The following is a 22157-nucleotide window of genomic DNA, read 5'->3' as shown; positions in this document are numbered from 1 at the left end:
AGATTTTTTTTTTTTTTCTCGCAGATAGTGCGTGATGGTCCGGGGTAGAGGTCTGGTTTCGGAACAGAGGTCGGAACAAAGGCTGAAATATCAGGAACCGGCGGGCCGCGTGTTTGACACTCCCTGTTTAGCGTTAGATGTGGTGACCTACCAACGGCCCGGCCCGTCCGCAGTGAGAGGCGCCAGTCTTCTTGCACGGAATAATAATGTTAATAACTGAAGTCAGACGGCAACGTATCGATGAATGTTACCGCTGTGGCTCAGTGGCTACACTGTAAAAAACATTTGTTGAAATATACAGAAATTTTCTGGCAGAAATTCTGTTCTGCTATATTTTGTTTTTTAATTTTTCTATGATTTTACAGTTTTTTCTGTTTACAACTGAAAGAAAATTTTTGTAAATTGCCAAAATGTTTCTGTTATACGGCGTTTTTTTGTTTTTTTTTTATTTGTTTTTTGTTTGTTTTTCTGTGGCAGTGAAAATAATAATGCAAATATATATATATATTTTTACTCGTCTTTCATTTCACGTTTCCTGCCTGTAACAACAATAAAATTGCGTTAAGCGCCAATTTATTCAATGAACACTATTTTAAGGCGGACGCCTGGCCAACTACGTCTCACGAATATCTCTCTGCGCTGGCAATACTCGATGGCACCCATAAGGCTGGTCTCGCAACAGCCGTTGTCTAGGCACCGAAAAGAGGCAAGTGGAACAGTGGTATCCACTGTAGCAGGGAGCCAACCAACTGACCTCACTGTGTCACCACTAGTTATCTTCTTTCGAATCGAAATTGTTACGCAGCCGATCATCGGACAGCGTCTTCGATGTTGTCATATCATTTCACTTTATATTCAGAATTTACCTACTGTTCAAATAAAAATCAGTTTGCGGTAGAAAATAGAACAGACGGCAAAAATATATCGAATTGTTTGCCTTCGATTCAAGGTCTCGGTCGGAAAACAGAAAATACGGTCTTTTTCATGAACGTATTTCGGTCAATGAAGATTTTCTCTGTACTGGTACAGAAATTTTCTTTAAAAATACCTGTAATTTCACACACATTTTTTTACAGTATAGGCTAAGGTAAATATGAAGAATGAGAATTAAAAACAGCGCAGGGACAAGGTCATGACGACACAACACAGGCGCTTGTTCCTGCGCTGTACTTAATTCCTATTCTTCATGCACCAATTAGCCCGCTAAAATGCTCTCAACGTGAATATATCAAGAGATTGCGAAAGTCCCTAAACGCCTGCGTGACGACTAAGCGAGGCTTGAGTCTCGTGGCGCCGCCCTGTCGGATGTTATGTGATGCAGTGACGTCACACAGAAAATAAAAACACGTGACGTCACAATTACGTATAAGTTGGCGCTGGTTTTTAATGCTCTTTTATTCTAGGCGAAATAAAAGGCCAACGACGACGGAGGAACAGCTGTGTACGGGAAAGTCGGCAAATAATTGACACCGCATCTTTTGAGCCGATTTAACTTGACAAGCACTTTGACTGGCAAGTTAAGTCAGCCTGAAGGTGATGACATTGAACTGGATTGAACTACACGACTTGCCCAAGCGTCGTTCCATGCACTTCGCTCATTGTCGGCCTTTTCGTTCGTCGTGGGTCATGCAAACGCATGCTTTATTGCCTATCTGAATGAATGGGACTTGTGAAGACTGCAGGCCTATGAAAACGAATCAAATTCTTTTTTTCACTTAAGACACAAATGGTGGTTGCCAATGGAAGCTCTATTTATACGTCGAAAGCTGTGCTTATTAACTCACCACTACATGCGGTTCAAGAACCTATAGGTCGTCCGTGGAAATTATCCGGAGTCCGCTACTACGGCGTCCCTCTTAGCCTGAGTTCTTTGGGGCGTTAGATGAGTAGAGACACCAGAGTTTTTGATGCGTTTTGTTTTTCTTTGGAACAGTGCGGAAGACAGTAGTCTGCATTAATCACGACTGGGGATTCACCTACACCAACGAAATAATGTATAATTAAAATTTTCTCTTGTGAATTTTCGTTTTGAGCCGTCGAATGATGGGTTGTTATGTAATTATTGTGCTGGGGTCATGTGAGACATGCAAAAACTGCGGCATAAGCGCTGTTTATTCATTTCTTTATTTTAACATTTGGGAAGGCTTTTTTAATAACTGGTGAATTAAAATGAAAAATAAATCCGCGACGGTACTGCAGCTGTTGTACACCTCACATGACATGTACGGGAGAATAAAAATTGTTATGAATTATTTACTGCTTTTTCGCGGTATCTACATGGCTACTCATGTTCAGTGATGTGCTTAGCATTATTCCACAGAACGTAATACACAGCGAAAATTTGGTTTCTCTACTCTTTGCAACCCCGTATTGGATAGGTCGACACCCTAACTTCGGGGACCGTAAATGAGAAAAATGGCAGGACCGCCATGAAGCCGGTGCGTGGAAGCTGAGCAGTTGGATTTTCGCTCGATTACTTTAACGCTTTTACTTAATGCGTGTTTTTACTCTAAAGCGAAGCTTCGCGTGCGCGACCGAAGGTGGGCGGTGGCCTTCTCTAGGCTGGAGATAGATTGGCTTTTGTCGGGTGGCTCTTTTGGACACTGGAGTTAGGATGGAGACGTGGGAGGTGTTCTGGAGGATAGCGACGTAACCCGCCTTCTCTTTACGCAGAGATAATTTCCTTTTGTCGCACAGGTGACGCGGACATTTTTCTCTGTGCGCCACGCTTATGCTAGCTGCTAGCATAGTAAAAACGATGGAATGCTGGGTTGGCCAGCCGAAGGTCCTAGATTACAACATTCTATTGGACGACTGGCATAGCACCACATATCGAGGCGCTCCTGCTGTTTTCCTTTTGAATTTGACGTTTTTCTTTGCTTTTTTTGTTTTTTTTTCGTTTTTTTTTTCGCCGACGTCGAAGGCGTCGCGCCGCGGTGGCTGCTGATCCCGTGGCCTCTGGGTCGATTCCGCCCGCGGCGCCCGCATTTCGATGGAGCCGAAACGCGAGAATGCCCGTGTGCTGTGCAGTATTAGCTCGCAAGAACCCCAGGTGCATGGTCTAAAACACGAAGCCGTGCACTCTGGCGTCCCTGGTAACTGATGCGTTGCTAGGGGCATTAAAATCTGAAATACCAAACATCAAATTTGCGACTCCGAACTCGTGTGCAACCGCATCCGCTCAATTTCTTGACGCTGGTTTTAAATGCTGCCCAGAACGCTCGCCTGCGCTCGAGGGAAACGCATGCTAGTCTTCTTTTTTTCTTTCATTTTTTTTTTTTTTTTACGACGACGCCTCTAAAACGCGTTTGATGTCGTGTCGTGGTGGGTCTTTGGTTCCTGCTTTATATCCGAGAATATTTCGCGTGTCTCTCATAAAAAAAAAAAAAAGTGAGGGGGGGGGGGGCTGCGTACCATCCATGGAATCGTTATCCTCATTTTTCTTGTGCGCTTGTATCCGCGTTTGTGCTTCGCCCTGGCCACGACTCCCCTATTTGTCGACTTCGCGAGTTACAGCGCGATTTCGGAAAACCAGGCCGGCATGTAGACGAGTAAATACGGTATCTTCTTGCCCATTCGCGTACCAATTTAAAGTAGTCATGAACATACGTGTGCGTTTTGCATTCATTGAATAGCGCTATACGGAGTTTTGAAAAGCTACTCGGAGCTTGAACCATCCGCTTCTTACTGGGTGTGCTGCAGGCGAGTGCCTCGACTAGGGAGCAAGCTGTCTATTCATGTGCCCCAGCATTTACAACAGAAGGTAGACTAATTCGGCTGGCGGCACCGTATACCCTGTGAGCCATATTTGCCTCACGTTTAAATCCAGTTGTTCTAGAAGTTGTCGGTGTCCGTAGTCGCAGAGCGTAAACCGGAGTGTCCTGTTCTTCGTGATGCAGGCATTCGTATCATGTCGACTTACGGAGCTGCATACAATGCACGGGAGCCGGGATGCTTGCTTAGAGCGGTTACAGCGCCGGCATATTTCGCCGCATGCAGCAACTGCAGTGTGAAGAGCCTCAAATCTGGCGACCGAGGTTCTGGAAGCCGACCTCGTGGCTGGCTTGCAAATGGGTGGCTCCTCGGCTGGCTGTGCGCGTGGCCAGCGTGGAATTTCGGAGCAGGTGACGCGCGGGTAACGCCTCAACTCGGGGTCAGGAACGGATGTGTACGATTAACGAGCGAATCACGCCTCCGTACTGGCGCGCTCCCAGCTCTCGCTTGTAGATTTTCTCAGGTAAAGTCATCCTAGCGCTGCTTTTAATGAACGAAGCCCTGAATGCTTTTGTGCGCTTAATCTGGCTTTCAGCAGAACAACTTTATGTGACCTACATAAGAAGGCCGCACTGCTCTCCGCGTTTGCCAAGTTAAGCGGAACCGGAATCTCGCTTTATTTTGTGTCACCTCTTTGCTTGAGTCGCATACTAACACCGCTAGTTTTCCCGTCGCGAAAGTCCGGTTGTCCGCAGGCAGTCGGCAGCCGTGCTTGAGATGGGACTGATAAGAAACGCCGTCGGTGCGTTTCTCTGCACTACGTGAAAGGGGACCCTGAGACGGTGGCAACGATCGCGAAATGATCGCGTTGATGATGGCGCAGTGCCTGCGTGACGTCAGCGCTGATCACCATCGATCTTACGCGTGCCACAGGCGGGTGAAACTGCGCACGCAGATCCCCGATTCGTATAGGGCTCTTCCGTCCCTCTCATTAGCCCGAGTGCAGGCTCTCTTATTACGGCCCTTGCAGCTGCTGTGTGTGCACGGAGGGAGGAAATTCAAGAAAGGAGGGGAAACAAAAGCAAGGCCCTTCTGATAGCGTGCCCTTCGCATTCGAGTGTTCGAGTATCGTTACTATATTTATCTCGCTCCTTTCCGTTGGCCGAGCCGCAGTGCCTGTTGCCAACCCGATTACAATGTTGCGTTTCCTCCAGAGCCGCCTTGGCCGCTGTAAAGAGAGTGGTGCGTGTTATTGTGCTGTCTGCTGGAGATAGCCCGCCGGGGTCCGAGGGTGACGAGAAATGGCTCTTGCTTTGTCGGGAAAAAACTCAATGGAAACGTCCGTGGCCGCGGACACCACTAGAGCGTCGTTTCTCTCCGGAGCACTCTTTCCTGGTAAATGCGGTGAACCGGAACGCGCACTGTTATCGCGCTTTTTCCCCGTCCGGTGTCGGCACCGCTTTCACGTCGCTCTTCCACGGCTATTAAAAGCAGATAAATGGCCTCAAGCGAAAAATCAAACTCGACGGGTTGCATCTTGGCTATCCGCTGAACTCGGTGAACAGACATGGTCCTTCGGTGGAGGCAGCTAACCAGCAACGGCGCGTCGTTGTTTTGCGCCAAACGTTAATAAACAAGACCAGACTCGGGCGTCGTGTTGCGCGCTTTGGCACGCCGAAGAGGGTCGCTGACGCGTTTGGACGGGCACCATTCGGAGGGGCACGGAGGCCGGGGTCACAACACCGCGTAACCGGAACCGTTGCGAGGAGAACGACGAACCGATGGCGCGACGTTTTTCTTTTTTTTGGTGCACCAGCGTTAGGTGCACTAAATGAAGAAAAAACGGGCGCGTAGTCGCATTGTTTACTCAGCGTCCCATCACTCGCAGCGCGAAGGTCCAGCAAAACAAGTCACAATCAGCATGCATGTTAAGCGGCCAACGCTGCAAAGAAAGTTGAGACAGACATAAAAGCAGTTTTGGGGCGCACAGCATGACACGCTGAGGGTGAACGAAAGGAAGGCGGTGGGCAAGAAAGTAAATAAAAAAAAAAAAGTAGCTATGGCGAGGTGCAGTTCGCGCAGTATACGGGTAAAGGTTAACTATTGAGTAATGACACGTCAGTCACCATGGCCGCTTAATGAGCACTTGAGCGACATTATGCGCATGAATGAAACGTCTTTCACGTAGATTGGCAAGAGATTCAGCAGCCATATTACGTGCACATTAGCCGTAATGTTTTTGCGAGGTCGAAAGTGGCACGGCAGCGTTCATTCAGGCGGTAGCCCGGAAACTAGGTACAGAATGAGGTTGAACGGATGGTACGTGTTGCAGCTGTGTGCTTGCTGATGAAAGTTGTGCATAGTCCTCTCGCATGGACACCGAGAATTGCATTTGAGAGTCTTTTGTTCTATGGGTGCAGAGCCACGCGTGTAGATAAAATTTTACGGTGCATTCAACTCCGGTACGCCTTTAGCTCTCCATGACCTCTGTATATAGAAGCGTGAAGAACAGCCTTAGAATGTAAGATAGCATGTTCAGATGTGAGAAACGAAGAAAAAGCGCGCAATAGAAAGGGAAATAAGAAACTAAGCGGCTAATTGTCAACAGTGAAGCCGCGTACTATTAAAAAATCGGCGATCGTACATCAGACTGATGCAAAGGAGGCTCACAGGTGCCACTCCAGCTGTGACGAGGCGCCGCTTGAGGCTTGTCACCGCGGCCGTTTGGGACGATCTCACTTGGGAGGAAGGCCTTCAAGCAAAAGTATTCCGAATTACCTAATAGCTTCGCTGTCTACTGCTGGATGTAGGTTGAGAAAGTGACGTCACCGGTGACCTGTGAGAGCGCATGTATACCTTTGTTCACAAATTAAATGGGGGTTGACGGTGGGGGGGTGTCAGCTGGGCTTTATGCATGCAAGGGAGAGCTGCTCTTGTCCTTGCCCCTCCACTGTTGGGGCACTTTCCTCATTTATACTTTCGGCCCCTCTTAAGCGCTGCAGTGCGAATGCGGCATTAATTGGCGTCGTTGCCCAACAGGAGCTCTGTCTACAGCAGTGAACCGAAATTTCTGGATTGCACTGTCGTAATCTCCGCAATAAACTTCGCTATATCTCCTTCTCTGAGAGAAAGGAGAGGTACATTAACGATATTTTGGTGCGTTCTTTTGTACTTCATATAATCTGCGAGGTTCATTTCCGCACACTATTCTCGAAATATGGATTAGCGTGCAGAATGACAAGGCTTACGATAGCAACAATGTTCGCGATAATCTTGGCGGGTTCTCGGTGACAGTGATTTCTTGATGAAAAATAATCCAAGGGTGTGGACTTATCCAGGGCATACACTGCTACTTAATCCATATGCGTTAAGTAGCAGTGTATATCGACTTAGGTAGTAGAATATAGGGAGCAAGGCCTACTGAACTACTGACCTCCCCAGATAGCACTGCTCCAGCGCGCATGTCGTCGTAGTCCACACATTCAGCCGCTAGGATAGAAACAATACCCGCAATATGGCGCTAGTGTTGACCTGTTGTTACAAATGGCTTCCTTTATTGTTTTATGGTAGTTGTCATTTATCCACGCGGGTGCAGACAAAACAAGCGAACAGAGCGACGATTTCTTTTTCGTTTCCAGAGCGGGAAAAATTGTCATTGTAGCCATTTTAATTGCGGATTTTGGGAGAGGGGAAAATGAGCATATAGCGCACGTGCTGTCCATTCTATGGTTTGTCCTTGTCTTTAAAGCACTGTATTTCCACGATGATAAAACAACTTGCCCGAACATCTACCCTGAGCAAATGCGCTTAAGTTCTGCATATTAAAGAAGAAATTAGCGCTAACACTTGGACGACGACAGAAGAAAACACACACGACGATTGACAAGCGCTTGACGATTGTCAGTCGTCGTGTGTGTTTTCTTCTGTCTTCGTCCGAGTTTTAGCGCTAATTTCTTTAAGATATTTATTGTTGATGATGGTAGAAAACGAACAGGTCCGCTCAACGCTCTCAGCGACCAAAAAAGGTAACGAATGCTTTCGCACGCAGCTCCATGGGGCCCCTTTATCTGTGCAGGTCTGTAGTTCTGTATAGGTCTTGATAGGGAGCTTGCATAAAGCCATACATGCTGGGTAGTCCGCCATGTTGTTGCCAGCAGACGACGCAGCCGCGTTTGCATGGTCGCGTAAAATGCGCGCAGACGATGCTGGCGCGATCGGACAGGCCGACTGCGAGTTCGCGATTTTAAAAGTATGCTTAAACGAGTGCGAGAAGGCAAATGAGCTCTCGACGCCGACGCGAATGGCTCGCACGGGCCAACAAACGCGAGATCGACGCCAGTCCGGCCAAGTAGAAAACTAGATGCCAGAACTAGGAATCGTGAATGTCATCAATGTCGACGGGCGGCCCCAAGTTCAGACCATAGTGCAGTCGTCCGCGCGTTGCGTCAACAGGTCCACGCCGCACTGCTGCTTTGCCTTTTCTTCATAGCACGCCCGATCTTTCGGTCGCAGCGTCGACGCATACGTCTCTCGGGGATTTGCCGACGTCTTGCAACCATATAGGGTAGCGCACGAGTAGCGCGTGTTTGCTTGGTGGGCCATCGAAAACGATGAGGCACTCGGTGTTTACTGAAGCCTGCCTACGCTACACGTCGTCTGCTGCCAACGGAAATGTGGCGGATTACCCGGCATGCATCGCTTCATACAAGCTTGTCTGTGGCAGAACGCACCGAAGTTAAAAAAAAAAAAAGAGGGGGGGGGGGGGGGGGGTACGTTTAGACAAATGCCTCAAAGCGATTCAGGCTATGAGAGGCACCGTAATGAAGTGCTCCAGAAATTTCGACCACCTGGCTGTTTTTAACGTGTGCCGTCATCGGCACAGTGAAAGGGCGCCGTGCTTTTCGCCTCCATCGAAAAGCGGTTCGAAAGAAGGCACCAAACGGCCGCATATGCTTTCTTGAAACGAAAGGCACAACATAATTGTGTCCTGTTTCTTCAAATATAGCTGATTTTTTAACGTTGCATCGTGAGAGCTGCAGAACTCAGGTTACCCAGCCTATTAAGAACTGAATGAAATAATGGACTTAGGTATGCTTTCAAGTCGGTGTCGAGGATTGTGTGCTTACACGCGTGAAGACTATTTAGATTGGTATCTGTTCGCTTTTGTTGAACACTTCACGCGTGGTAATTTCAGAAAGAAAAAAATAGCTTTTTCGGGACAAAGTCGTCTGTAGTCGATAGCTTCGAACGAAGGATTCAAACAGCAACAGCGCAAACTCGGTACAGTGGAAGCTTTCCATAACCTCACAGTGTCTGAAGGGAAATACGGATCGAACAAGTTGTTGCCTGCGTGTCAGTGGAGTCGCCAGCTCGCGACACCTCTAGTCCTGACTTGTTGCAGCGAGAAGACGCATTCGGAAGGAATGGACGTTGTGCAAGAGAGGGACCAGAAATTAAGTAAAGAAAAGGAGACAGGCGAAACTCCAGCTTAAATCGCTAAAAGGGCACGATATTCGCGTCGACGGGTATTGCTGAGGGGGTTGTTAGCCTCATGCGATCTTGGATTTAGATTGCTACTTCATTTCGTGACGTTTCCTTTCCTGTTCTTTTTCTTTTCTTTTTGAGGTAACGGAGCAAGAAAGGTAACGGAACGGAGCGCCTCCGTCCGTCCCATTACCTTTCTTGTGTCCGTGTGTGTTTTCGCGCCTTGATCCTACAATAAACTGTCACCAACTAGCCCAACAAAACGTTCTTGCAATACGTTCAACGTATTCAGAAATTGACAGAGCACGCGCCGAACTACGTGGAATGCCAGGCGTCCTAAAAAAAGAAAAAAAAAAACAGCGGGTAGGTGGGAAAAAGAGAACGAATCACGAAGGAAAGAGAACAGCGTACATTTTGTTTGTCGGAAGCGCGTCGGTGGTTTTTCTGTTTGTGACGGCCTCCGCTCGCATGGGGCCGGCTCCTCGTTTTCCGCGTCACATGTGCGAGCGTGGCCCCTGGTGGCCAGCGGCGGCCGCTCCGTTCGTGCGCGCGGACCAATCGCGTGGCGCGCTGAGCGCTTGCTTCCGGTCCGCTGGAACGGCGCACGTTTCCGCCTTGGGTTTTGTAAATGTTGTGTTCTCCTGCGCGACCATGGCGTAATCTGCCGCGCGCTATCGCCGCGCCGGTCGCGAAGTCTTTGAGAGCATGATTGTCCTGGCTGGATTCGGTGTCTTCACCGTCGGCCTGTTCGGCCACCGTTGCTTTCACTGCGAGAACCGTCACTAGCTGTGCTGCGAGATGCTGACTGCCCTGGTGCTGTTCGTGTCAGTGTACCTGGCCGTCAGGTAAGCGGGTCTCACGTTCGAGAGCACCTGCCTTGTGTTTGATGGCTAGCGATGTTGTCATTTGATTGCCCGCCGTTGCTGTTCACGTTTCATGAAAGTCGAGTGCAGTGCGGTAAGCTTGAGTCGCTGCGCGGAATGGCACCGCTTCCTTGCCGAACGATTGAGGCTCGCCAGTGCCGGCGAGCACGTGGGTCAGGTAATGTGCAGACTGATGCAAGATAGCGTGAGCTTACACTAGCGGTTATTTGCTTTGTAACCGTATCACTGGTGTATACCTTTCGTGCGCTGCAGAGGTCTACCGCTTGCAGACGGCGTAGCATTCCTGTTTACGTTGCGCGCGTCGCAGTGATGTGCGGCGAGAGGCTGTCGCGGCGCCGCGAGCTGCGACTGCAATTATAGTGTAGTTTAGTGGGGAGGTTCATCGTACGGTTGCACGCCTCGTTCTCGCACCTGCTTTATTTTTGTTGCTGACGTCGGCACTGCTGCCGTTCTTTCGGTTTCATTCTGTGTTCTCGTAACCGCTGCAACCGGCCAGCAATATGTGACTTGGGTAGCCTCCTGTAGAATGTGGCTGTATGTATGTGCTCTAGTTTGCCGCACTAATTTGCCGTCTGCCGCCCAGAAATAAATACTGTACCCGTTTTTCTTTTGCGTTTCCGGCGTATCCTATGAGTCAAGCTCTGCTTCGGGTGAACATATCGTTCTGTAGTATTCAGGGGAGCATGGCACTCCATTCATATCAGTAGCTGAACAGTGCGTGACCTTATTTTACATTTGCACGTGATTCTTTTTTTCTTTTCATTTCAAATGTATTATTTTGCCACCAAATCCCGCGGGCCTCGCAGCCTGTGACGTGTACTACTCTGCAATTAATTCCGAACAGTGCAGTACAGCTGTTGCTAGGTAGAATTATTGGAAATTGTAAGTAGAGGGAGTTAACTGACAAGCCGGTTTGTCGGAAACTGATCGCTTGACTCGATGGATGAAACTATCCATGCGACAGGAAAACCACGACTAATCAGTATGGATGTGCGTCGTTTGCTGCTAGTATTGGAATTTATCCTCCTGGTGATCGTATTTGCGACGTGCGTTTCGTCTCTTGATGTTGCTTTTGAGAGGCAACATTTTATGCTTGAAGCGAGACGTTTGACATTGCGTGACCAAGTCTGAAACGCTCATTTGCATGGGCTGTTGATTCAGCTTTAGGTTGCTGAACTTACGCAAAGCGTTTTATTTTTACTGTTTCGTTGTGTTGATACCATGCTTATCTTTTACCTTGGTTGGGACTGCTGCATCGACTGCGCGGGTTTCGGAGAGATGAACGAGGGGGGTGGGCGCGACGGTAGTTCAAAGGCTTAGTGACGAAACTTGGACATCGTTTCGGGGCGGGGATCACACTGCTTTGCTTGACTGCGCTTTGTCGCTCTCGATTGGTGCTAGTTTCCGAGCGGTAATACGCCAACACGTAGTGCTCCCTTCGTTTTTCCTCGTCGCTGCCCCGCTGGTCTGAACCGGCGTGTGCGTGCGCCTTCCTCCCTAGGCTCGCCCCAAGATCTCGGAATGCGCTTTAAAGGGGGCGGCGGGGCCTCTCCTGGAAACTGGCTCCCATCACCCGGCGTCTGCTCCTCTCCGCGAGATCCGCTTGTTAGCCGCACGTCGTCTCGGTCTGGTTGGCCGCGCGCGCGTCGTGGCCTTGACATAGAAGAGCGCAAGGTGGCTTCGGGCGTTCACGTTCATGAGCTGACCGCATGTGCGTCACGCGCCCGCCAGCTTTGTAATGCCATGTTTGTAGCTGCTGGGTCCATTGCCCGGGAGTCTTCTCATCTCTGAGGCTGCTTCTACGTCCAGACTTTGGTGACAGGTAGACGCTATACGAAGGATTTTGGCCGCTGGTAGTGGTCTTCACCGCCCAAACGTGCAGTTAAGTGCATTGAACAGAGACGGTTGCGAGTGATTGGGACTGTTCAAGCTTTGGTTTGGTTTAAGCGGTAACCGCTTGAGGCTACAACCATAGAGAAAGAGATTGGTAAAGAGCGGACACTCCCATAGGGCCCAGCCGGCCCATTTGACTGTAGTGCACCAAGCGGCCGGCGGCAACTACTTCCGGTCTTGCTGAAAGGCGCGCGATTTGAATGCTAGCCATGCGCTGCGCCCTTCCCTGCCCTTTTGGCGCATTATTTTGGTTTTAAATAATCTGCTAGTGTTTCTATCTATTTTCAGCATGCATAACAACAGGAAAAATAGATTCCCAGTTCTCTAAACTGGCTATCAACGCAGCTGCGCCACAGCCTTTGCAAAACAGTATTGCAGAAAAGACGCCAAGTGCTTTGTGAAATGAATTTATTTTGCTGCATATAAAACACGAGATGCAACAGATGAAGATGGATGCATTGACAATACTTGACACACATTAGGCGATGTGCACAATACAGAAAAATAAAAATACACAAGGTGAAAAACAGCACTTGGGTAGAGTAAAAAAAATAGCATAACGTTGATTTCCGAATTATTGCAAATGATATTTAACAAAACGGGCATTGTACATAAACTACACAGTCCCAGTAGTGGCTACCTTAGCAAGGGTAACTTGTATTGTCCAGGGCAGAGAGGAGTACTGACGCTTGAGGGAAGGTCACACCATTCACTCGTCGCATCTGCCGTGCTTCGGCTGCAGTCCGTGGGTCCATGCAGTGCTGTTGGAAAAGGAATGAACATGATGCAGAAGGTTGCAATGAAATATCTGTGCATGTGGGTGGGTACTGAAAACTTAGTGAGCAGCAGTTACGGTCCAGAACAGAAAAGCTGCCATTCGTAAAATTGATACAAAAGTTACTCTTGCAACGTAGATGTCAAGAAATGCAGGCTAACCTAACCTATCTGAAAATGCTTTCTACAGAGCGTGAAATAACAGCCTCTAATCTAACAATATTCCTCAAGAGCACTGAACAGCTGAAGCAATGAAGCTTGCCGCATAATAAAACATTTTTCACTTTAACGTTGTCCCGTTAAATGTAACGCGACACCGCGCAAAAGTAGCCGTTCGCAAAACCGCGGCCTGGCCTCACCGCGGCCGGCGAGCACGTCATGTTGGCTTGCCTTTCATACGCGGCTTTGTGAAGCGCAGACCACCGTGCTGAGCTAAACTGCCCGAAATGCCTCGCAGTTTTACAAGAATGAAACATTTTTCACCTTGCGGTTGCCCTGTTAAACGCGACACCACGCAAAACTAACCGTTCGCAAAACCTCACGCCAGGTCACATGTCATCGCGGCCGGCGAGCCATATTGGCGAGCGCTTTGTCATGCCTGTTGTCTGCCCTTCACGTGCGTCTTTGTGAAGCGCAGACCGCCGCACTGAGCTACACTGCCTGAAATACTGCGTAGTTTAACAAGAAAGTCAAGAATGAAAAGTTTCTCACTTTACCGTTGCTCTGCTAAACGCGACACTTAGCAAAACTATAGCCGTTCGGCAAACTGCGTCAGCATGGCCGCACCGGCCGGCGAACACGCCATTTTGGCGCAACGGCGTGCCTTGGTGCCTTCACATGCCACTTTGTCAAGCGTGACGAGCTAAACTGTTCGAAATGAAGCTGCTTCCCGGGAACACAACATATTACACCTCGCCGTGGTTGGGAAACGCCAGAGTTACGGCGTAATGAACTGCGCCTGAACAGCCGGCGCGCCTGTTCACGAGCTGCGAAACTTATTGGCACCGGCCGAAATGGTCAGCGTAAACTGCTTGAAATGCAGCGTAGTTAAGCAAACAACGTTGCTCACCTTGCCGTCGTTTCCAACTGCTGTCGTTCTGCGCAGCAGTCCACGAGAGGTCTGTGCCGCACAAGCGCGGCGAGGCACGAGCACACAACCGCGCCCTTTGACAACTTCTTGTCGTCTGCTCCGGCGGGCTACCGCTGCAGCGAGTGCCGTCGCGCGCGCGTCCGCGCATGCGCACTTTGGTGCCGCCATCCATCAACCGGCGGCAGCGCAAAAAGTCGCGCGTCATTTCCTGGGGCCAGTTTTCGCCGAGTGACCGCTCTTTACCAATCTCTTTCTCTATGCTACAACCCCTAGCGATCCGTCGCGCGACGCCGCCGCCAACGCCTGTCGTTGCCGCTGGTGCCCACCGCACGGAGCGACTGGGTTCAGCGACATATCCCGTTTCTAACACTAAACAGCATGAAGTACGATAAAACACTGATGAAATTTCTTGTAACGCATCGCAATTAACAGCGCAGCGGTGCGCTACCACACTGCGATGCGAACTTGCATTGCAAGCAGTGACTTTCTCCAGCTCCTTTCGAAAATTAACAATATCTAGCCACACTAGCCCCTCCCCCCCCCCCCCCCTTTTTTTTTCAACTACCCTACCAAGCTTTACGGAATTGTCTCGATGCGCTCATATATACACGGATCAGTCGAAGTGAGCGTCTGCAGGCACCAGGTTTCTTCGCCCAAACCGGACTAGGAAAACAAACTTCACCTGCACAAAAAAAAAAATAAAAGCCAGAACGGAAGTTCAGAGTTTGGCTGAGTCAACAGCCACCCAAATTTAGCGCCCGCGCTGTCCGCCATTTTGTGCCGAGACACCCGAAGCTCGCCTTGGTGACCGAGCTAGCGCTGAGTCTCTGACTATAGCTCTTACCCAAGAAAATACAAAGCTTAAGGGGACCTTATCGGTTAAGGGAAAGAGTAATAGCGGGGCACTAGTGCGCATGCCCAGGGTGATTACCGCACCCCTCGCCTATTCATCGCAGCACTCCGCACGTTGGCATTGTCGGTTTGGTCCCCCTATTCTAAATCTCCCTAATAACCACAAATAATGTGCGTATTTGAGCGTGTTCACAGAAAGGCACGTTTAGATAATGAAAATCTTTCCACTCCTAAAGGCAGGCCGTCTGCATTTACGAGTGGAAATGCACTGTGCGCGGCCGGCGCACTGCCAGTTTACATTAGCCATAAATCAAATGAAATCGCCTTTCAGGTGATGGACATTTATATAACTGTTGACGTTCTGAGTAAAAAATATAATTAGCAGTTTGTAAAAGGTACTGTGCTACATTTTGCAGTCTATCATCTGGCTATTTTTGTCGCATTCATGGCTTGTGCATAAACGATTGACATGTTTATTTGCTTATTTATTTATGTAGTAAACCTAAAGGTACTTGCAATAGACGGCCAAATGCAGTGGGCTAATTGCAAGATATAAAAATAGGCTGTTTTATGGCTGCCTATAAAAATGAACAAAATGGCACACACAGTTTCGAGTTAAAATCTGTGTACAATAATTGAAATGCTCTTATGTCTGTCCCCTTTAATATCAACACTGCAGACAATACTGCATTCAGTTTGCAGCGTTGGTTGTTATTTGTATCTATCAAATTTTTCTCTGCTCTTGCAAAAAAAAAAAAAGCCTTAAAATATTATCCAATTTAGGTTTAACGTTGGATAACAATGTACGTTGGAAAACAATATAACCAACGGGCACGAATAGCAGCAAAGCTGCAAAAGGCCGGTCACAAGAAGAGCACAACTGCGGAGTGCAACTCTATACTTCGTCTCTGAAGATATCTGCAGCACTGCAAAAGGCAGAGAAGCCCTTGCAATTGCGCTCCTAAGTGCCTCTCTCCCCTGCGCACTATAATAGAGAATTGGGCTCCTACTGTCACTCCCACCAACGCACAATTGCCTATTGTAGTGTGCGGCTGCCTTTCGCAGTGCTGCAGATATCTTGTGAGGCGAAGTACATATACACGCACAGCACTGCGAGGAGCTAGCCACCATAGAAGTCTGTCAGCGCTATGTTGCCAGATGCCACTGCAGTGGTTTCCAGGCTGGCGGCGAGATCAAGGAACCGCCGAACTCTCCCAAAGGGGGATATACGGCTCTGTGGATGTTGAGCACCTCAAAGCCTTCTGCGATTGGCTGCCTCGCGAGCTGCTTCCGGGCGACACGCGAAATTTTTTAAATACCCGGAAACTGAGCGACGAGCGGAAATGCTTTGGCGGCCCTCAACCCGTCGCGCGGCGGGTCGCCTCGAATTGGCGCCTCATGCGATTAGCGCCGTAGTGAGGGGCTCCGGAAATTTCGGCCACATGGGGTTCATATTGGATGGGCACAGCGCAAAAAGACACTGGACGAAAGGAAGAAAACGTACACACGAACGTGCACTGACATCGCGCATCCCGCATCCGTGGGCACAGCTGTGGAGCGCCTTAACCACTGCCGCGGGGCCTAGTTTTATGAAGTTTGATTGCTAGATCCTTCACAGGTATGAGCAGAAATAGCCCCGCTGCACCCATTTCGCATATTTTTGTTGCCTCTTAGCATGTAGCTTCAATTCAGCTGCAGAGTATTACATAAACCGCCCAGTCTACATTTGAAACCTTTCCTGGAAAGAATTTCTTGCAATAGTGCAAATTAAAGGAGGCAGTGTCCTTGTGTATGGGCTCTCAGAGCCTTCTTTGCATGCTTCTTCGTGCCAGATGTCATAGCTTCAATTTCATCCCTAAAATGTAAATGAGACTGGAGGGCATGTGATAAATTTTGGGAAGCTTGTAAGAGCTGTGAGACTAAAAGTTTTTTTGGTGCTTTTTTTCTCACTTGCATGAACCATATCAAGTTTGTGAAACTACCTATGTAGAGTTTTGTGGCATAGAATATTTTCTTTCTTTCTTTCTTTCATTTTTTTTTTTTTTTTGAAATCAAAGGTTGGACGAATTCTTGTTTGAACATTGACCAAAGGTTTGGGTCAATAAAACATCTTATCTTGACCAAAGCTTTGGTCGATGTTCCTTTTGTTGTTGAAATGAATTTTTTGGTTTTGGTAGTTTCAGTGTATGTATGGAAAAAGCATTGCCCTAACTGACACTTTTGGCCCTCAAAATTAGATACCTTGCAGAATATCTTGCTTCTTTAGGGCTCCTAGCTCTTTGAAACTCTGTACATTATTAGCAGGACTGTTCCACTCACTACAGAGACTTTCATATCTTAGTGTCTGCCTTCAAAAAAAACTTGCTGTGCTTTAACTACTGGCCTGTTCGAGAGCAGACACATTTTTTGAAAAGTAATTTAATGTGGGGACTTGACTGCACCCATTTGTGGTGGTTGAGTGGTCAGGACACTTGATTGCTGAATAGAAGGATGTGAAGGTGCTCGTGTCAACGCACATTAAAGCACCCCAGGTTGTGAAAATTTCTAACCCTACACTATGGCATCCCTCATAGTCAGAGTTGCTTTGTGACTTTAAACCCTGCAAACCAGACCAAACAAAATAGACTTGTCTTGACTTTTAATGATAAACTGCTATTGCCTGCAAGTAAAGTTTTGGAATGGCTTGCTGAGCAGCCAAAACGATTGGGCTGCACCCGGCGCTGATTGCTGAAGCGATTACTCTGTGGGCTGACAACTCTTGCTGTTGATTAGAGGTGCCTGGTTGTTAAAATGCTTCTTGAAAGACCATACTCACAACCAACAGCATTTTCTTCCTAATTCCAGAAAATTCAACCAAATACTTATATTTAATTAGATATCTGAGTGCTCACCAAATATGCTATCTTGAGAAAAATATTTACTCCCAATTAGCCAGTAATTTTGGTACAGAAATTCTTTAAAATCCAGCAAATAAATATGAGTCTTTATCTTTGAGCTCTTTAGAGTCTTGTGATAAGAAGCCTCACTTCATGGTGGAGCTCCACTGGGTGAGCAAAGAAAAAAAAAAATCGCTGCTTTACATGTAACAGCTGTATTACCTTTGAGGAAGCAAATGTATATTCTGTTAAAAAAAATCTTGCTGAATTGTCTAGGCACTGTTTGGCACTTTCACATCCAGTGGGGCAGCATTGGAAAATTCAAGCTAAGGTCAAGCTTATTGCGTATGTGGGCAGACAAGTGAATATGAGGAGTTGGTGTTCCACAAGATTCCATGCTTTTAAAAGCTGCCTATTTGGTGTTTACTTCCAAAATGAACTAACATAATGAAGTAATGCTCATTCACACTGCCTTTGTTTATTTTATCAAGTGGGTTATAAGCAGTTTATATCATTTTTAATTATTTGGTTTTCAAACTGACCAGGTATTCAGCGAACTTTTAAAAATTACCCATGATATTGAGTCTGAATTAGAAAAAAAAATGTTTGCAGGAGCAAACTCTCAGCGATGGTGGACATAATTTTATGTAATAATGCAGCTACTTAACTAAACTTCCTAATTAATTTATAGTGAGCACATTTTGGGTGATTATGCCAGTAGGAAGCAGGAAAATGGCATTATCTACGGCACGAGGGAATTCGACATGCTTTTCCACACAAAACCAGAACAGAGCACTTTAAAGGGCCACTGTCCAGGGTATGACTTTTTAAGCAAAGGAGGCCAGTGCTTTGATTGGGTACCGGAGATAGTCTGTGCAAAATGCCACTGCGATATGCGCGCCACAAAGCAGCAAAAATACAAATCAAAGCTCTCTCATCCTCCCCTTCGGGAAACTAGCTTCCCCATTCTCTACGATTCGCTAGGCTGACATCGGAGGAGCGACGACATCCAATTGGTCCGTCTCGCTGACTGATGGGTGAAGGATGGGCATACACGACTAATTGTGTGCGCCACTCGCTGTGCGTTTTACCCTCGCCGCGGCCAAACTGAATGCAGTGAATGCAGCGGCGCGTGCTCCCTCTCCCGTTTCGTTTTTGCGCACGCAGAGTGCCACGCCCCACCTCCCACCAAAACGTGGAGGAGGAAGGGGAATTTGGCTTGTGAAGGCTAGACCACCGGCCAGGGGAGTGAAAAACCTTTGCGAGGGAACGGGAGGAGAGAAGCACGACAGGATTGGGTGATTGCAGTGGCTGTAACTGCGTTTTTAGTTACTCTTTTTAAAAACTTTTTAGGCCTTGCGTTCTGGTTTCGAAGCCCCACAGTCACTAGGGAGGAAAATATTTTCGACCAGAGGGTGGACAGTGGCCCTTTAAAGGCACATGAAGCTTGATGAAAATGACACGTCTGTTGATGGATGAGTTGCATTGACTGCGGTGCCAAATTCAAAGTACCTGCTCTAATGTGCCGTGTAATGCACCTTTTTGCTCCTTCATTCTCAGAAAATAAGCACCATGCTGTTAGCACTGACTGTCCTTTACCTTTAAGTTGCGAAGCAAAGGAATGCATATGACATGCAGTTCGAATAGTGCCATAGTCACTGCTACACATCTGAGACACCCAGTATGTCCTACTACAAATCTTCCTAAATTATGATGTGCACAGTGATTGGACCTCTGGGTACACTTGTTGTGCTTCCTCAGTGAAGTATTTCTGGTAGTGAAGAGAATAGTTTATTGTTCATAAAATACATTTTAGCAGTTCATGTAGCATTCATCTCATTTTCTCTTGCACTGTGGAAGACAGCATATGAGTAGGCACACAGCAGACATCAGTGCTGCTGTTCTTTATTATGTGAGAGTGTGGAGGCGATATACGCTTTTGGAGCACTTTATCATTCGAAGTGTTTTGGAGAGAAGTTTATCACTAGCTTCTGATTTGTAACTGCGATCCTAGCTGTGTGTGGGGCTGTGGAAATAAAGCTGGTCATGCATCTTGGGTTGCTATGCTTGTTGTGGAAGAAGTGTGACAGTAGTCATGACATTGGCAGACTCCATAGGCATTGCCTTAAGCATTTAAGCACTTTAATAGACCTGATATATATATATACCGGGTGTCCCAGCTAATTGAACCAAGGGGTAGAAAATTATATATTTGAGGTAGGTCAGTGAAACCAATTGCATACAACTGCCAGCCTGTTCGCGCAATACAGGCAATTTTTTGTTTTGCAATTACTTAATTAGCTAATTATGTTAATTTCTATAATTTATTAAATATCGACTTTAGACCAAAAATGTGAATTGGAAAGTTATAGAGCACCTTCAGAAACCCCCATTTCATTAATTGCGATGAAGTCTCGCGTGTAACTTTTTTCCGGGCTCAGAAGAAAGCCCGCGAAATACAAATACCACGTGACTAGTGCATTTGTGCGCCGCGATTGTGGTGCTCTCAGTCGTGGTTTGAGCGAACGAAATTAGCTGCGGCCGTGTCTTCTTGGCCCCGTTAAAGTGGCAGGCCGGTATGCCTGCGATGGCTTCTTCGCCCGCGTCAGAGAGCTGGCCCACGTGACGGTGCAGTAGCAACGAGAACGGCGAGCCGACACCACCGAGATTCTAACAAGGCCTCCTTCTCTCCCATCAGCGAACGTCATGACAAACGGATGAGCGATAAGGTATCAGCCAGTGAATCTGCTCATACAAGCTTGGGTAAAGGGGTGAGATGACATCATGTGACTCGACTAAAATTAGCGCTGCACCTTCATTTGCCGGTTCTTTATCGCCATCCGCCTGTCGTGATGTAGGCTGCTGCGGTGCGCAGGCCTGGCCAAAATCGCGGTGGCGACGGGCGAGCTCGAGCTTGCTCGAACCATCGCCAACATTTCTGCCTGCCGCTGCAACGGGACCATCGGGTCACGGCCGCAGCTGATTTCGTTCGCTCAAACCACGACTGAGAGCACCACAATCGCGGCGCACAATGCGCTAGTCACGTGGTATTTGGATTTCGCGGGCTTTCTTCTGAACCCGGAAAAAAAGATACACGTGAGACTCTTTATCGCAATTAATGGAATGGGGGTTTCTGAAGGTGTTCTACAACTTTCCAATTCACATTTTTGGTCTAAAGACTATATTTAACAAATTAGAGAAATTAACATAATTATCTAATTAAGTAATTGCAAAACAAAAAATTGCCTGTAGTGCGCAAACAGGCTGGCAGTTGTATGCAATTGATTTCACTGACCTACCTCAAATATATTATTTTGTAATCCTTGGTTCAAGTTAGCTGGGACACCCGGTATATATATATATATATATATATATATATATATATATATATATATATATATATATATATATATATATATATATATATATATATATATAATTTAAGAAAAAGAAAAAAATTAAACAGTTTTGTGTACGGGTTGCAAACAGTGGAGGCATATTCAAGCTTGTGTCTTATGATTGATGAGTATGCTAACAGCTTTACATTAGGCGGAGCTTGCTTTAGTTTGTGTCGTAAAAGGGAAAGCTTTTTAAATGAGGATGCGCATATGTTAGAAACATGTCTGTTCCAATTAAGTTTATTAGTTATAGTGACTCCAAGGTATTTGTATTCGCTTACTTCAGTTGAAGGATGAGATGGAAGATTGTACTGAAACGAATGCGTGATTCGCTTATCTGTTATTTTCATGAAGACTGTTTTATCTGTTACGTTTCATATCCCACTCACTGCATCATTCTTGAATTTTACTAAGGTTAGAGTTAAGGAGTAATTGGTCACTAATGTTGTTAATCTCTCATGAAAAAGAATGCAATTGTCTGCAAAGAGCCGAATTTGAATCGGGTTAGCTATTGCATTGATAATTGGTAATACAGGCTTGGTAATACAGATCAAAGCCTTCTGGTAGGTTGGCTTGTAGGTAGAGATAATATTGATCACATTTGGGGATGAGATGCAAATGTGCAGAGCTGTCTCATGCAACATGTATGCTTGTTCAGGTTGATTTTCAAATCCGTGTTAGTCTAGGCTGTTGTGGTTCTGTTTTTATTTTCGTATATGCGTCTGAAGGCATGGAGGCGTTTTGAGCTGCTGTTGTCACAAACTGGGTGGCCTAGATGGAAATGCTCTTTACAAATGCCTGTTGTTCTGCAGGGCGTTGATGGTGAAGCTGCTGCAGAACCTGCATGATGTGTACAGCATGTGGGACTTCAAGTCAGGACCTTACGTCGCAGACAGGCGGGGGCGGGAACACCAGCAGCGCAGGTCACGTCAAGGGGACCGGCCTTCTTCACGGGTTGTAACTTTCAAGCCTGACAAGCATGGTGTGGACAGCATCCGTGTGCCCATGGCTGCTGCACGTCGGGGCAAGGGCCCTCCTCCCAGTGAGGTGAGCTGTTATCTGAAAAATAGTGTGCTCAGGAATAAACGTGCGAACACTTGCTAGTAAAATTCAAGTTGTACTAAACAAGTCAATGTTTTAAAAAAATTGAAAAAAAAAAATGAATATTTTGTTTTACTTTCCCCTAATTATT

The 22157-nt window shown here is 47.1% G+C and overlaps 1 protein-coding gene across 3 annotated transcripts in view; it reads left to right on the top strand.

Moving 5' to 3' along the window:
- Positions 1 to 22157, top strand: part of mino (glycerol-3-phosphate acyltransferase mino) — a 103908-nt gene that overhangs the window by 48130 nt on the left and 33621 nt on the right. For 2 of the 3 annotated variants that reach the window (XM_084591232.1, XM_084591231.1), the window contains exon 2: positions 21778 to 22012. In XM_084591232.1, the coding sequence (XP_084447358.1) occupies positions 21785 to 22012 (228 nt within the window). In that variant the 5' untranslated portion in view covers positions 21778 to 21784. Of the gene's footprint in view, positions 1 to 9819; positions 10044 to 21777; positions 22013 to 22157 lie in introns of those variants that run through there. The other variant, XM_084591230.1, reaches the window with a different exon arrangement.

The sequence above is a fragment of the Amblyomma maculatum genome, chromosome 1 (assembly GCF_055883805.1).
Source record: "Amblyomma maculatum isolate TAMU_Amacu chromosome 1, ASM5588380v1, whole genome shotgun sequence".
Lineage (NCBI taxonomy): Eukaryota > Metazoa > Arthropoda > Arachnida > Ixodida > Ixodidae > Amblyomma > Amblyomma maculatum.
The sequence above is the reverse complement of the archived record's forward strand: the minus strand, read 5'-3'. Positions and strand labels throughout refer to the sequence as shown.